The 17,043-nt window shown below is 31.9% G+C and overlaps 2 protein-coding genes across 12 annotated transcripts; both read left to right on the forward strand.

Moving 5' to 3' along the window:
* Positions 1-6,505: 6,505 nt before the first annotated feature.
* On the forward strand, positions 6,506-10,392 carry LOC114413627 (protein TIFY 6B-like). 7 transcript variants are annotated; one of them, XM_028378119.1, is made up of 7 exons: positions 6,506-6,795; positions 7,421-7,620; positions 8,080-8,339; positions 8,427-8,508; positions 8,658-8,970; positions 9,183-9,240; positions 9,975-10,392. In XM_028378119.1, the coding sequence occupies exons 1-7, from the start codon at positions 6,708-6,710 to the stop codon at positions 10,087-10,089; spliced, it is 1,116 nt and encodes a 371-aa protein (XP_028233920.1). In that variant the 5' UTR covers positions 6,506-6,707; the 3' UTR covers positions 10,090-10,392. The 7 variants fall into 7 exon arrangements, with proteins under 7 accessions (XP_028233920.1, XP_028233922.1, XP_028233921.1 ...); XM_028378121.1 differs by having other exon boundaries at positions 8,730-8,970; XM_028378120.1 differs by having other exon boundaries at positions 8,433-8,508.
* Positions 10,393-11,495: 1,103 nt separating this feature from the next.
* Positions 11,496-16,521, forward strand: LOC114413629 (30S ribosomal protein S18). Of its 5 annotated transcripts, none has more exons than XM_028378126.1 (6): positions 11,496-11,763; positions 12,013-12,122; positions 12,594-12,931; positions 14,762-14,857; positions 15,791-15,850; positions 16,053-16,517. In XM_028378126.1, the coding sequence occupies exons 1-6, from the start codon at positions 11,738-11,740 to the stop codon at positions 16,254-16,256; spliced, it is 834 nt and encodes a 277-aa protein (XP_028233927.1). In that variant the 5' UTR covers positions 11,496-11,737; the 3' UTR covers positions 16,257-16,517. The 5 variants fall into 5 exon arrangements, with proteins under 5 accessions (XP_028233927.1, XP_028233929.1, XP_028233930.1 ...); XM_028378128.1 differs by having other exon boundaries at positions 11,496-11,747; XM_028378129.1 differs by having other exon boundaries at positions 11,497-11,720.
* Positions 16,522-17,043: the final 522 nt, after the last annotated feature.

Below are 17,043 nucleotides of genomic sequence, written 5' to 3' on the forward strand. Positions count from 1 at the left end.
ATATAAATCAGAACCATTTTAGCACCAGAAAAGTTTAAATAACTTGTTTTGTTAAAATCATATCAAATTTTATTAATTGCAAAGTTCATTTCGAAAGTAAAATGTTATGGGCAGAGGGAGAAATAGAGGGAAGAGACCTTGATTTCGAGATAAGGGACCTCCTTACATTCTTACTCAACTTTATCTCTGCTGATTCATTTATTTACTCATGTTTATATAGGTAATAACAAGCTTCTGTGATCCTAACAGAATTGATTCTCCACTAATAACAGACTTCATACTCCACTAATATTACTGACAGCTTCTAATAGAATTTGGCATTATCCTGAAACATCAGTAATGCTATTCGATCCTACAGAGGCTACACAAAATCATCAAGATATGAAGGTCTGTTAGTGCTCCTCTTGGGCCTGCTGTCATGGGCTTCCTATCATAAAACAACACATGTTACTAAGTAACTTAGTTTTTTTTTTTCACCAACCCTTGTTTGCATGTATCTGAACCTGTACTAATTTGTTTGGACTCTTAGGCTTTAGCAATGACTTACGTTCCTTTTATGGCAATTGCTTCCTGCACTTGCGGAACATTCTGGGAGCAATATGAAAAGTGCAGAAAAAAAACACCCTCATTCTATTTACTAAATTAGCTTTTGCACCCTTGTGATGCACCCGCGCATTTAAATGAGGCGTGTATCTTTTTTAGTATTAAAAACTTCCGATGAGAGAGTTACACACAGAGAAAAATGAGTGATATTAAATGGATAAATACTAAGTTTGAAAATGAAAACACAAAAATGACTTTATTATAACAATTTAATAAATTAGTGCATCATATATTTTGGAAAAATCGTTGTTAATTATGTTCAGAGAATGTAAAGTAAGTATTATGTATACCTGTTCAAAAAAAAAAAAATCTTCAGCTTATGTACACTGCTCCAGCATTATAACTAGTGAACCCCTTCTCCTATTAGTATCATATGAGTTTGAGCTTAATTAATGTGAAACTTGAATTTTTTTCGATAAACTCTAATATCATTTTGAATTGAGTTTAGACTTAATTTAACTGTAAAACTCTAATGAAAACATAGGCTAGGAGAAATGAGTAATTGAGTGACTTGAACTGCGATTAATGTCACTCGTGAGAGTATCCAGAGAAAGATCAAATGAACTAATGAAGTATTCTTTTTTGTGCTTTTGACCCTTAGATGATTCAAAAAAAGAAAAAGAGACCAAACGAAAAATTATTGCTCTCCCTTTCTCTTTTTCCTTCCAAACACCTGCGTTCACACATATTATTAATGAAGCAAGTATTGCCTGAATGTTAGTACATATAGTTAACAATAAGCAATTTCCTAACAAATTATTCAAAGTCCGTGGACTCAATTAATTCCGAGTTCTGACCCACTTACCCATGTCCAACTAAATTAAAGCGTGCTTCACTTTTTTCTCTGTTCATCTTCTCTTTTGGATTCTCTGCATCAATAATTGGCATAGGGCATTAAGCCACTAACTTTCAAATGAGACACTCCTATAGAACCTCTGCTTTTGCCTTGTTGGATCCCTTATTTCTTCTTTTTTGCATCCGCAGACAAACAAATGAAAACCCATACATGCATCCTGTACTAATTTGTATTTTTTGGAAACGTTCACGTGGATGGTGGGTCACACTTTCCCAAATTATATATTTTCAGGAAGGAGCAATGCGTAATAAACAATCTTTTAGCTAGGTTCAGTGACAAGGTCTTTAGGGAAAAGTTATGAAGACCAAAGCATATGATATGAGTAAGTGACCTTTATTAGTGTACAACTAAAGAATGATCAAAATGAATGCATGTGATCTACATGTCCAGTTCTATCTAAAATAGTAGGACTAAATTAAAAAAGTCTAGCAGACAAACCTTCCCTTGCTAGCTGTTATAGACTTATAGCATGGTGTTGTACGTACCAATGTTATTGAATATTAGAATTTTTTTGAGTTTGGACGATTAGTGAATTTAGTTCTATAAAAAAAATGAGTTGAATTGATAATTTTTATATTTTTCTTGAAGTTCATATAATTATGTGTTTTTTTTTTGTTTAAAATTGTCACATATATTATTATATCCAGGGTAAAATATGTTTTTAATACCTCAAAATATCTCAAGATTCAGTTTTAGTTTTTATAATAATTAATACACTTTTAAGCTCTCTTTTTTTGCTGATTGGAAATTTAGGAGAAATGAGACAAGGTTGATTAAGTCTCATTTATAAGTGGAGTCATAAATCTTTGTTATATGAAGGGGTTGAGTGAAGAAGAAGGATCATCCTTACCAAAGTAAGAGAAGAGAGTCATCCCTTTGTATTTTTTTAACAGCATTTTGATATTAGGAAATCGTGCTCTTAATATATATTGAGCCTCTACGGGAGTTACATCAGGTAGCACTACTCTACTCAAATCTTCCATTTTTTTACTAATTATATTACATTGTATTGCTTTACTCATATTTGTTGTAGGTTATTTTTGTGTTGTACTAGTTTTAGTTGTTGTTGGGTATATGCTGATCTTAAAACAAAAGAAAGAAAAATCGACAATTATTTTTAAAGTTTCTTTCTATCAGGAGAGGAAAATCGCTAATTTATTTAGTTTTAAGTGTGTGTATGTGTCTGATTTGTTGTTGTTTATATTTTATGTATTACTATAATGTCCTTTGTTTTACCATCATTTTTTAAGTGTAGTTGAACATTTTCAATAAACAATCTTTGGGAAAATGGAAAACTACATTGTCTTGTTTATTTATTAAAAATAATGTGGGACCGATGGCCTTGCGCACATGGTTTTCTTCGCATGTGATTGTCGTTGTCACCCTTGCTTATTTTATTACATGAAAAATGTCATACGGCATCAATATATTTTGCAATCATTTATAAAAGATTAATAAATTTATCTTTAAAATATTGCACATAATAATTTATAAATTTAAAATTTTATCTATTTATTTGAAGTAAAATAAATATAAATCTTTTATAAGTTTTATTTATTTATTTATAAATTTAAAGATTCTTATTTCAAACCAAGATACTTTTTTACCCTAAAATTTTAATATAATTTTTTATAATTGTTTATTTTTTTATCCATATTAATTATGAAACATTCGTAATGGTTTTCGTATAAAATTTCGTGTGTTAAGGACACACGACAACCTAAAACAAAATTTTCTATACACAAAACATATTTATAATAAGGTTAAAATATAATTTTGTTTATACTATTTGATTCAATTGGTAATTTTGGTTCTTCTATAAAAAAATAAAAACATTTGACCTCTTATTTTTCAAAATCAATCATTTTGGTTCAATTGTCAATTTTACAAATGTTAATCATTAATATTAAAATGTTGATGGTTAAACTACTTATGTGACTATAATATTAAAAATTTTAATTAAATTTGTAGGTGATTTAAAGATTTTTTAATAACAATAGTTTTTAATTAAATTCCTATCAAATTCAAAAGTTATATTAATCAAATTAATAATTGAAAAATCTCATATTACAGTGTCAGATAGTAATTTAGCGCTCAACGCTTTTCTTATTAACTGTTAATGGTTCGAATTTTATGGCTGCACCAAAAAAAATATTTTAAAAAATAGGAAATCAAATATTTTTATTTTTTTATAGGACTAAAATTACATATCGAATAAAATAAAGAACTAAAATTTTATTTTAGTCTTATAATTAGGGTCACGTTTATTGGGAAATGAAAACACAGTTTTTAATTCATAATCTTAACCTCTTCACTGATTATTAACTTTATATATAATTTATTTGAGCTAATACATAAAATATAAAATTTCACATTCTCTCTAAACTAAACTCACATGGCGGAGTTAAGAAAAAATTGTAGTACTGAAGATCTGTCCCTAGGCCTATAGGTTATAATTTATAATGGACTTACATATGAACAGAACGCGCCATAACACATTAATGTACAGAAGCTACGTTTGCAAAAAAGAAGAGGGCCATTTAGCTCCAAACGGGCAAAGGCAAAATATAATCTTAAAATTTTGTTTTTAATTTACAAATTACTTTATTAGCTTAATATTATTAAATATAATGCAACACGTTGATTTTAATCTTTGAGTCATTATCAAATATTGTGGAGTAATAGTTAAACTGAGTCATGATTCCGCGTTTCTTTGATCCGAAGCAATACATGGGGCACAAGCGTTATGACAAGGCTATATAGTATAATTGATATATACGCGATTGATAGGCATGTGCGCAATTTCTCCTTTCCAATAAAAATATATAATTGTAAAATTCATATCAAGGGTTAAAATAATAATTAACTAAAGCTCTTTTCATTGTCACGCTTTTAATATCAACACATTGTAAATAAAATATGTCACAAACCTATTCTTATAATTTTACTTTACTTGTACTTTGATTTATGCTTTAGATACTTTTTTCTTCTATTGTTTCATCAATTCATATTTTAGTTTTAGGTATCAATATCTTGATAATTAAAAGAGTGAAGATCAATTCTTTATTAAAAAATCATTATTTAGAAACTTGTTTAGTTTAAAAATATTTTTTTTTCACTAATAATATAACCATATCAAACTTTAATATTACTGATTATTTTTAATTTTTTGTTATTTTTAACATTTCGTACAAATAGTTAAAGATAAGACAAAATATAAAAATATACAGCGTAACATTTTCATAATTATTAGAGCAATAACAACAAAATATGATGGCAAAAATAATGAATATAATATTAGTTGGAGTAATTTCTTTTCTGTAATCCTCGCATAGGTATTTTCTTTTCAGAGTAACCTTGTTCGAAATGTGGATATCACTACCAATAAAAAACAAAGGATGAATCCAATATTTTTGTCTTTATAATGTTGTACAGAAAATTGTCAACTAGTTAGAGTAATAAATATTTAGATTATGCTTTATGACTTTATCCTTCATTTCTTTTTTTGCATTATTTCACGTCCGTCTCTAAAATTAAGGAACGAATGATTATTTTTTGTTCTATTAAGTTTATTACTGCTTTTTTAGGTTCTTACAAACTAATATCTTTAAAACACTAGTTAGTTAAAGATCTAGAAATCACTTTTTTAATGATAGTGTTGTATTAGAAATCACAAAGAAAAATATATTATTATTTTTAATTTTTACAACAATATGACTAGTTAATATTTATTTTTATTAAATCAAATAAACTCTTACCAGATTAGTCTTTCATTATTGAACGAGACGATGATAAAAAAAAATAAAATTATATTTTTGGTCTCTCTAATTATTTTTAATTTTGATTTTGATCTTTTTTTAAAATTATTGACGAATTTTATTCTCCTATTTTGTCCCTTCAAAAAGGTAAAATTGTTGTGATTGACTCATCACAACAACACGTGATAGTTATCATCCCATATGAACGAGATACACATGACCGTCAACATTTTTTTGTCACAGATAATATTCAATTTTAAATTGAAGATTAAGATTACGTGGTTGGATAAAATAGGAAAATAAAATTTGTCAATAATTTTAAAAGAGAATCAAAATTGAAATGAAAGATAAATTTAAAGGACCAAATTTTCCAAAATCGTAAAAAAAAAAAAGTAGACAAAAAGTGAATGAGTACATTAAATGAGCTTCATTCTCCAAAATCGTTGACTTCGATCGCTGTTAACTCGCGTAACATTATTTGAGTTTGTGAATTTGATGATAAGTAACAACATTAAGATTAACTTATGTGCTTTAAGTCATTACCAGATTTGGATGATACTATACTCCGATAGTATATCACATCGTTTTCCCTTCGATATCAATTTTATATGATTGTCTCTGTAACTTAAAACTAAAATTAAAACGTTAGAGTAAATTGCAAGAAGCAATCCAAATCAGAATAGAAACCAAACCAATTTATTCTCCGCTACAGTGTCTTGTCACGAGCTAGAGTCGTTGCGTGTCGTACACACGTGCGCTATTTCACCAGGTGGCAGCGTCACCGACATAGACTCATAGCTTCTTGTGAATGATCGCGCACGTGCTTCTTTACCGGACCATCCCGTCACGAAACCAGTTTACCGGTAAACCAATCACCTTTGATAGCTCAAAATAGGATACATCCTGATTTTGGTCCCAAAAAAATGAGAAAATGATAAATTAATTACTTTTCAAAAATTTAAATTTAATTTTTGGACGTATACAAAATGTAACAGATTAATTCTACGATTAAATTTAGAAAATTATTATTTCATCAAATTATAATATTTAATATTAATTTAATAATAAATTAAATTTTTTATCATTAATTTAATATTATATTATAAAATTTAAAAATTAATTTATCATTAAATTATTTATAGAATGAATTTATTGTACTTTTTGCTTATTTAGATTTAAATAATTAAATTTGAAATTTTCTATTTAGCATGACAAATACTTTCGGAAATTAAAATAAATATTTATCCCTTTTTATTGTTATAAAATAAGATTTAACCGTCAGGATCTCACGAAACTCGTGTGAAACACTACCCAATTGAACTTGCCTTTTTCTGATGCAGTTGGAACCTTTTCCTTTGGTCTTCTTTCCTTCTCTGTCTCTCTGCTTATTGTTATTGCTGTTGTGACTAAGGAACAAGGGGTTGCTTCTTCCCTTTTGTTTTCAAAGGAAGAGAATTTTCAATTTTCAATTTTTCATTGGGTTCTCTGAAATGGAGAGAGATTTCATGGGTCTCAACTTGAAAGAACCACTAGCTGTGGTGAAGGAGGAGATGAACAATGATGGCTGCAAAAACTCTGGCATGTTTCAACTTTTGTGTTTTTGTTTTAAAATTCCTATATTTAAATGCTCTCTTGCAAAATTTCACTCCTTGTCAATTACGTCTGGGTTTCTTTTTTTCTTTTTTAATTTCTGGGTTCAATTTTGCCTCTTTAGATTGCAGTTGGGTTGATTTATGCTAGAAAATTTATTTATTTTGACCATGCTCATAGATTTTCTTGGTTAACGTGGTGCTTTTTTTTTTTTCTTTTAAATAGTTTTTCTTTGCTCTTTCTTTTAACTTTGTAAGTTTTTCTCTGGGTGGTACAGAAACGCTGCTTATGTGTAAATTTTGTACCACCTATTTATTAGGGATTCAAGAGTTATTAGATTTTATTAGCGGAAATAATTAAGCTGTGTCTCTTGTTTAGATATTTATAGTAGTGTATTAGTGTGTGTGAAAATTTCAATTTGGGGAAAGAAATCGTTGTCAAGTGTCTTACCAGTTTTGTTGATTTGGGTGTGCTTCTAAACACAGACACGTAGATAGATTTTCACACAGGTTATTAGGTGCTAATTGTGGAACTTTTGTTAATATCTCCTTTATCCCTTAAAGTCTATTGGGTAATAGCTTATGTTGATGGTGATTTTTGTGGGCATGTGTAGGCTTCAAAAAAGGTCGGATTGCACAGTGGCCATTCTCGAACAAAGTATCTGCCCTTCCACATTTGATGTCTTTCAAGGCTTCTCAAGATGATAAGACTAAGAATACAGTGTCTGATACCTTATCATCTTCTGGGTTTATGTCTATCTTAAGTCAAGAAGCATTTGACACTAGTCAGAAACGCTCTGCTGGTGAACCCCAGGTTAGATACTACCCTTTTTGTCCGTTCCTCTCTGTATTTGTTCAAAATTGAAAAGTTAGCTCAACATGCAGGGTTGTTTATGTCTTGAATTAAAGTAAAATGAATATAATTTGTTTTTTGGGCATTCTGATTGTTTTATTTTTCAAGTCAACTATGAAAAATTAAGAGGATAGCTTCTTTTTCTTTCTTTCTTATTCCCCTTTTATGTTAAAAAATATAAAAATCTGCTTTTACTTATGGTTGTCCTAAGTCCTGGTGTATGAAGTATGAACTTCCCTTTTGAATCAGAACCTAACATGTGATTGTTGTGCAACATCTCATGCCTGTTGTTTCAACATCTAAACTCCTACGTCCCTTTCATATATTGGCTTGATCCACAAGATCTTACCTTCTATGAGTATCAGCTGATGTCTTTTTTGACCTTCCTTCCATTGATTATTTGATATTACTACTATTTAGAAGTCTTTCAATCATGATGGGCAAGGTGACCTTCATTTTTCGCTGACTTCATATCCTGTACAACATGATGTGAATCATCCTCATGATGTGAAGATGTTTTCAGTTCCAAATCAAGCAATTTCAGTTTCCTTGGGGAATCCATTCCTGAAGAATCATTTTGCAGCTGCTGGTCAGAAGCCGTTACTTGGGGGAATACCTGTTACCACATCTCATTCAGTTCTTCCCTCTGCTGTTGCTGTTGCTGGAATGACCGAATCATGGTAATTTTAATTTTACGCTTTAACCGTTGTGTGTGCAGAGTACAAACTTGTTTCTGTTTTATTTCTTTAATTTATGTTATTTTGAAGTAACAGTGTGAAACCATCTGCTCAACTTACCATCTTCTATGCTGGTACTGTCAATATCTTTGATGATATCTCCACTGAGAAGGTATGTTTCTTTGTTCATCACATTCCTTCCTCTCCAATCCATAATAAAATAAATAAATTCAAAGTGAAAAGGGGAGCATACATCTTGTACTCCCTGATGATCATGCCTTGCTCGTGGTTAAGTTTTTAAATGTGACCATCTTTTAACAGGCACAAGCTATCATGTTGTTGGCTGGCAATAGCTTATCTGCAGCTTCTAACATGGCACAGCCAAATGTTCAGGTGCCTATCTCGAAGTTGGGTGCTGGTGCTGGTGTGCCTGTGAGTCAACCTGCAAATACATCACCTGGCTCTGGTCTTTCAAGTCCTTTATCTGTTTCTTCACATACCGGTGTACAGTCAGGGAGTGGCTTAACTAGCACTGATGAATTTCTGGCTGCTAAAACAACTGGAGTTCCCAACACTCCTATTTGCAATGTGGAGCCTCCAAAGGTAGTCAGTGCAACCACTATGTTGACATCAGGTATGTTGGTGACATCATTTCTCACACTCTTTGCAGTTTGATGGTTCTTTAGTTCTACATAATTTCCGTGTATTGATGTCTTGCTTAGGGTATTTGTCCAGAACTTGTATACTAACGAGGGACGAATCCATCTGCATTCTAGAGTTTATCTATGTGTTTGATCATTACAAATGTTTCAGTTTGATGATTCTTTCAATCCATCTGTTATGCAGCTGTACCTCAGGCCCGGAAAGCATCCTTGGCTCGATTTTTAGAAAAACGCAAAGAAAGGTTAGTTTGGGTGCATTATTTTTCTGGGTGGGTGTACTGAATCTGACACAATTTATATTTCTCCAAAAAAGGAAGGCGTAGTTATCATCCATTGGTTGGCAACATAAAAATATATGAATGGGATTGGAAAGTAAAGCCAATCATTCCTCCACCTGTCCACCAACTCTTTCCTTTTACACCCCTTTAAATGGAGCGGGTGATGATGATAATAACTTTGCTTTTATTTAAACTTGCCACTTACAACAACAACAAATCCTTATCTTACTAGATGAGGTAGGCTACATGAATTACATGACGCTATTTGGCTCCATTAAAGACCAGCGTTTCAGTGACCTTTTCACTTACTATTTTACATTATTGATTTTGTTTCTTAGAGAAAGTTTATATTGGCCTATATTGAAATTTTACACTTGCAACCTTTTACCATGACATTTATTTCCCCGTCTTAATCAATCAAGGGGAAAGACAACTCTTTCATTTCATCTCATCTCATCACATCCTTTTCAATTCCATCCCGTAGTTGCTGAAACTTGGAAACACAGCTTTCTTGTGTTTATAGACTCATATAATTTAAGATGTTGGTGGGAGGGGATCAGGATAATATAACAGATTGCTTCTGCTTTGGGTATAAGATATTTAGTTTAGTCTAGTACATCTTCTCCTTGCTTAATCTGGCAGTTAGTATAACCAATATTGCATGAAATCATTTATGAGGTCGTTGTGTGTGGTTGCAGGGTGATGAGTGCAGCACCATACAACCTCAACAAGAAGTCTGAAGAGTGTGCCACTGCAGAATACGCTGGTGTTAACTTTTCTGCCACTAACACTGTTTTGGCCAAGCAAGGATAGTAGCCCGCCCGCACCTTTAGGAAACAAACTATTTCGGAGAAAAATATTGTTGTAACCTTAAAAATGTTGTAAGCAGATGCTTTTATTTTCGTTGATCACAACTTATGCTGACATTCTCAGGTTCAGCACATAGATAGGCCATTACCATAATTATTTTTGTGGTGTAGGGCTTTTACCTTGTTATTTGAAAGGTTGGTTGAATTTTAGCTTCCTACACGGTAACATTGAACCACCATGTAATGTAACTCGTGATGATTTGTTTAAATTTGTGGAGTAAAAGCCCAGTTTAGATATTTATGTTTATTTAGTAGTTCTTATTTCTAGTTTACTTTTTGTGAAAAAATGTTCTTTGTAAGGACCAGGAAAAGAAGGTAGATATGGTACATTTAAATAGGTCAATAAACTTGTTTTTAAATAAATTAATAAGCTTAAGTTTTTATACTAGTTGATGGATTAAGCCCTTAAATAGATCAATAAATGCATAATATCAATATATTATAATTAAAACATAATAAATATAATAATTATTATTATTTATATTTATTGAACAAATTAGTTTGCCATGTTTGAAAGACTTTCTAAATTACTTAAACAATAATTTTTTAATTTAATAAACTTTTAAAAAGGTCCTAACTTAATGTAGATTAGAGTATAGTGACTTATCTCCATCCTTAATGATGCTACATAAATAATTATAGAACGATGTATCAAGCATGGGTGTCTAAAATCATAGGTATCATATCAACGTTCTCACGGAAACAGAAACGTGAAGGTGCCTATGGGCTATAAGCGTGGTTGTCATATAAAAAATTGTGTGGTTCTTATCTAAATTGTGTGTACTGACTAATTATTCTCACCACTCTCACATGAAAAAGTTTGCTATTTTTCTACCAAAGAAATAAATAAAAATGTACTTGTCCAATCCAAGATTAGATAATCACACATTCAGCAAATAGTGAATTGAATGGTCATAACGCGCATTTCTGCCAACCCTCAACAGAGCTAGATAAGATTTTTGCGTTGAATTTATTTTTTTGCTTGTCACATTTTATTGTGATTTTCAAAGACCTCTAGACTGTAGTTTTCTGCTCACATTCTTGTTCTTTTACAAAATTACTTTTAAATTTATATTAAAATCAAATAAACTATAGTAATAAACATAAATGAAACTAAATCTCAATAATAATACTATTAATATTTATTTGTTTATTTTATGTCTTAGGATTTGAATACTAGGTGCTATGTCTCAAGATGTTCACAAAATTATAAAATGAATTCAATAAAAACATGTTTCTTGAGTTCATTGTGTTTAAATGATAACAATACCATCGCAATCAGACTAAAATTGAAAATTATGAGAGAGGGAGGGTTACTTAGTTAATAAAATCAAGTGAGCCCAATTTGTCCAAGACCCGCAAGCCCAAACATGTTCACGGGAACCCTAATCTGAAACTACTTTAGCTCTGCACTGCCACGGCTGACAAAATAGCGACGCGGAAACCCGCTCGTCTTAAGCCACGCCGGTGAAGAATCGTGCGATTCGTCTGGAAATCGCGATTCAAGCACGATTCAGGAACAAAAACGAGACAACCTCGGATTCGTATCGAATCGTGCGATACGTATCGTGAATCGTACGATACTAACTACCATGCTTAAATGTATAAATGTGTACATGTACGATGATTGTCCTTAAAACTGAAAGCTATTATTTATTTTGAAATTTTCTGATACAATTGCATTAGATGGGGAAATATTTGAGACATTTCTAGAGGTTTTGTTAGAAATTTAAATTTCAGGGTAACAGAAGTGAGATCATTTACCTCTGTAATTTGTGTGGTGTTATATTTTTAGCTACTGTAAAATCTAATGTAGAGCTTTTAATTGACAACAATCGACGACTTTAAACTTTTTTGTTTGAAGCAGGAAGCAAATGAAGATTGTTTCAGTTGCAGTTAGGTCAATCAGTGCTAATTTGCCAAACCAGTTTCATCAGAGCCACTTGCTCAGAAGTCTTTCCACTTGGAAATTTACAGGTACTGTTTATTGTTTATTGCCTTCATTCTAAGCAATGCTCTCTGCCTTTCAGCATTGTTGTGATACATTAGTAATTTATTTTGATGATTTGGCTGTTTACATGTTCGGTTTCCATTAAGTTTGAGTTTGTCAATGTTTTATGCTTTACTCTTCTGTGATAAAAAGTTTTCTAGTGAACCAAAAGGGATAATGAGGCTTTTCAGCCTGTGTGCTAAATGCCACTTACCATTGTTAAAAGTGGAAAAGTTTTGGCTCATAGGTAAGAATGTATTTTAATTGTGTAATGTTTTAACTATTGTAGTTTAACCAATAAGCAAAATTCTTTGTTTGGAATCTGGTTAGTGTGACTGTAAACGATGATAAACAAATGTAGAGTTGAGGGACACTTTTTTTGCAATTATATTTCCATGGATATCTATCATCATTGTTAAGGATAAATTGTGTTAGCAGTGACTTGTATATTTGAGCAGATAATGCAACTGGTAATCGGCAGTTTAACAATTCAGAATCTCCTGAGGAGTCTGAGCAGTTTGGTGGAAATCGTGGGAAATATGCCCAACTTGATTCCATATTTGAAAAGTTTAATCAACAGGGAATGGCAAGACAAAGACCTGGTTCAGTAAATGGTGCTAGTTCTGAGAGGATGCACGATCTAGAAGAAACTTATGACACATTAACTGATGGAATGGATGGAAAACTGATGAATGCTGCCACATACTTTGAATTTGATGAGGATGAAATTGAAAAAGAAGATTATGCATTTCGATATGATGCCAATTTTCCACTTGGTTCAAAATATGATGTAAAGGTAAGTTGAATAACAATGCCTAACTTTTATATTTTTTCTCTAATTTTAGATGTTTGTATATATTTAATTTTGTCTCGAGTGTGAGGGCATCAAATGTTTTATGTCCAGATTGATGTTTGATGCAGTGATAAATTATACACATGTTGGGTGGGAGGTATTGCATGAAATATAATGATGCAACCCACAGGCACCACACACAATATAACAATGGAAAACAGAGAAGAATAGAGCAATATAGCAGTGAATGATTATTGATAACAGAATGGAAACAATGCAGTAGGGCAACACCTACTACACCAAGAGCTGCGCTCAGTATTCAGAGAATAGAGAATTCTCTGACCTCACCAAAATGGTTCACTCACAACAATGATGATACCCCCTCTCTCCTCTAATGACCCTATAACAAACATCCCCACTCACCTCTCAATTTTCCTCCTCTCTCTCTACCACCTCACCTGCCTTCTATGTTTTTTTCCTCTCATAAACTCTCCACACCTTGGGCTTAACTCTCTGATAACCTAAGCCCACACCACCTCCTAAGGCCCTATCATATAATGAAGAGTGTCTGGCTGGGTTATCAATACTGAATAGCAGCACAAAGTGACAATAGCAAAAATGCTATGGTGGAATAGCAGGACGGCCATTAAGTTGAGATTATAGGTTGATAACGTAAATAATTTATATTTTTAAATGCTTAAAAGCAAAAAAATTATCCAACTTATAGAAATACTCATAAGTTATAGTCAAAAAAATAGAATGATGGGTGTTGGGTGGTTAAGTAGCAGAATAGAAGGTGATACAGAAAAGAACAAGATTTGCAAGCTATGTCAGTGGTGGGAACAAAGAGTGAGTAATGGTCCAGGATGTGCATGATTGAGGTTGAGTAGCAAGAGACACTACTACTAGTAACTAGTATGTCTGAATGTGGGTGTTGGAAATGTTGGGAATGGTTGGAAATTCCACTAGCAATCAATTGGCTTGAGCTCATGCGGTTGGATGAGATAAAGGCACGTGAATATGGTTGGAAAGGAATGAAAGAGATTTTAAATTTCTTGATATCTTATGTGTTGGAGGAAATGAATTGAAATGGAGTCATCTTCATTGATTGTATCAATTGAAAATGGAGGGGAGACTTCTTTTTTGCAAGAGTATGCATTTGAGAAATTTGAATGGGTGTTGCCATCTTGTGTTATCCTCACATATTATAACCCTCAAACCAACCCTTTTTGTCAATGTTCCTCATGAAAGAAAAATTATGTGTTACAGTGTTTTTTTTTTTTAAGAATTCTAGGTGGCTAGACAGAATTACTTTTACTCTCTCTCTCTCTCTTTCTGTCTCTTTTTTTCTTTTTAATTTGACTCATAATCAGTCTATTGCATTGAAGGATTTAGATTACATTACATGATTAACATATACATACTATATTTCATATTCAATCAACGGTATGGTTAACCAATAATTTTAAATGCTTTTGATCCTATTATCAGTTTTATTCTGTCTGCTTTCGACAACTGTGACTAGGATATCCTTTTTTGCCTTTATATTGGAAAGCCACCTTAATTTTGGTCCTCGTAGCCAGCCTTAGTTGTGGCTTCTCCAGGGGCTGCCTTAATTGCAGCCTCAAGGGCAGTGGTTTAGTGATTCTGTCACACATCAACTAGAGATATGGCTTAAATAAAGCTTGGGCAGTCCTCACCTTACAAGCTGGTTTTGTTCGGTTGAGTTAGGCCCTAAGGCCAATTTCCAATACTCTATACTCTGTTAATGTTTATTTTGTATCATGTGTATCTATTAGTTTTCTGAGTTGTGCAGAATCTTTCTTCATACAGGATCTGGATCTTACAAAACCTGGTGTACACAAGCCCCCCAAAAGGGAGGAATTCACAACAACCACCAAAGAAGTTCTTAGTAAAGCAGATTTCAGGGTTAGCACTATGTCAGAGTAGTTCCTTCATTTTTAGTCATGTGTCTATTATATATTTCTGAAATCTGATTGCTATGTTTGAAGTGAAAATTTGTCACTTGCACAGATTTTTGGTTTGCATATTACTATTATGATAAAATAAAACACAATGTTCACAACTTGCGTGGTTCTCATAGTGCGATACACTTTCACAACTTGCGCGGTTCACAACTTGCGTGGTTCTCATAGTGCGAGACACTGTCACATCTTATATTAAAAAAATTGTTTATCTGTGTGTGGTTTGGTGCATTGTCATTGCTGAAAGAAAAACTGGTAATGAATAAAAACATGTTAATTGTTAAAACTATATCTCATGTAGATGATCAGGTTGTTTGTGTGCAGTGCTCACCCTATTTTCATTTTAGGATTTTTGGAAATGGTATATAAATGAGTCGACCTTTACTTGTATACCACCTTGGCCTCTCCCATATGTCTTAATATTAAGACAGATGTCTTGTTTATGTTAACCAAGAAAACAAAAGATGACTGATATAGGTTGCAGATTCATTTGAACCAGGTGAAGAGTTATCCTTCCAGTTTGCTTTGATCCATGGATGTAAATAGTGTGCATTCTTTAGATCTTTGAACCAATTTGGCATCCCTTTAAAATTGTGTGAAAATTTCTGGTTAAGTTTTCACCATGCAATTTATGCCTAAAATTTTTTCCAGTTTCTTGTTATGCTCTAGTTGTAATTGCTTTATGGTGTGTCAGTTTTAAATTGTGTGAAGGCAGATGAAAGCGAGGTAGATATTTGTAGCAACTCTGTTTTCCTGCTGTAGCCTTTCTTTCTTGCTAGTTAGGCTATGATTTACATAATTCGCTTCATAACAAAAATATCTTTCCATTAATGCTATTTTTGGAATGGCTCTTAGTAGTACTTATGTTTTTATGCAGAACGTTAGATTCTTGGCAAAGTTCATAACAGAGGCTGGAATTCTTATCAAGAGAAGCCAGGTAAGTTCTGAAGCTCAGTTGGGCAGTTATGTTTGTAAGAATGATGTATGATTATGGAGGAAAAATAAATGGGTATTTCAATGTTAGTACCGCACTCATTTTCCTTCCTCTTGTTCTGTTTCCCCCTACCCAAGCACATTACATATAAAACTTGTTTAAAATCATGGGATCTTAACACTTTTTCCTCTTGATCATTGAGTAGACTGGCATTAGTGCAAAGGCTCAAAGGAAGGTCGCTAGGGAGATAAAAACTGCACGAGCATTCGGCTTGATGCCCTTTACAACAATGGGTACGAAGTCTTTTGTTTTTGGGAGAACTATGCAGAATCTTGATGAAGACTTTGCATATCAAAGTAGGGTGGCGGATATGGATGGGGAACCTGATATGGAAGGAGACCATGCTTAGAACATTGATATAGGTACTTATGCTTGGGGGGGGGGGGGGGGGGGGGGGGTTGAAGCAGCTTGCATCATCTCATCAACCTTTTTATTATCTGTTTCTCTCCTTGTCCAAGAAGACTTGAAATTTATTGTTTTAATTTTGCAGCTAGACATTTTTTGTATTACTAAGGAGCTTGTAGTTTATACTTGTGCTAAGGTTATGTTCGGTCTATTTTTTTGTCCCAAAAGTTACTTTAAAATTAAAATAAAGTAGAAGTTTGACAAATTTAGCTTAAGAATTCATTTTAAATGAAGTTGTTTTATTATATTATGTCCAAGATACTTATGCAGTTTTTTTAAAATTATTTAAGTTAGATTTAAAAAAAATACTATCCTCCTTTTCTTTTTGTAAAATCTAAAGTTTTTTTTTAAAAAAAAATTAAGAACTTTCCCCAAATATGTTTAACACAAGTTTTCCTTTTAAGGAAAGAAAAAGAACAAAAAAAGGATAAAAAACTACCTATTATAAAGTTAAATGGTAATATTGACTTATATTCAATTTTAAAATTTTAGAATAATAAATGAATTGGTAAATACACTTATTCATACTTATTCTTTTTATCCTGTTAAATGTTTTTAATTTGAGTCAATTTTGATATTTAAAACATTTTTCTTTGATTTTTTTATTTTTCTCATTTTTTTTCAATGGGTAGATTTTAGTTTTGATCCTTATAAAAAATATTTAATTTCACCTATCAAGTTTGAAATTATTATTTTTAGTTCTTAAAATTCATTAAGATTGAAAAATAATA

Source organism: Glycine soja, chromosome 5 (genome assembly GCF_004193775.1).
Source record: "Glycine soja cultivar W05 chromosome 5, ASM419377v2, whole genome shotgun sequence".
Classification (NCBI taxonomy): Eukaryota; Viridiplantae; Streptophyta; class Magnoliopsida; order Fabales; family Fabaceae; genus Glycine; species Glycine soja.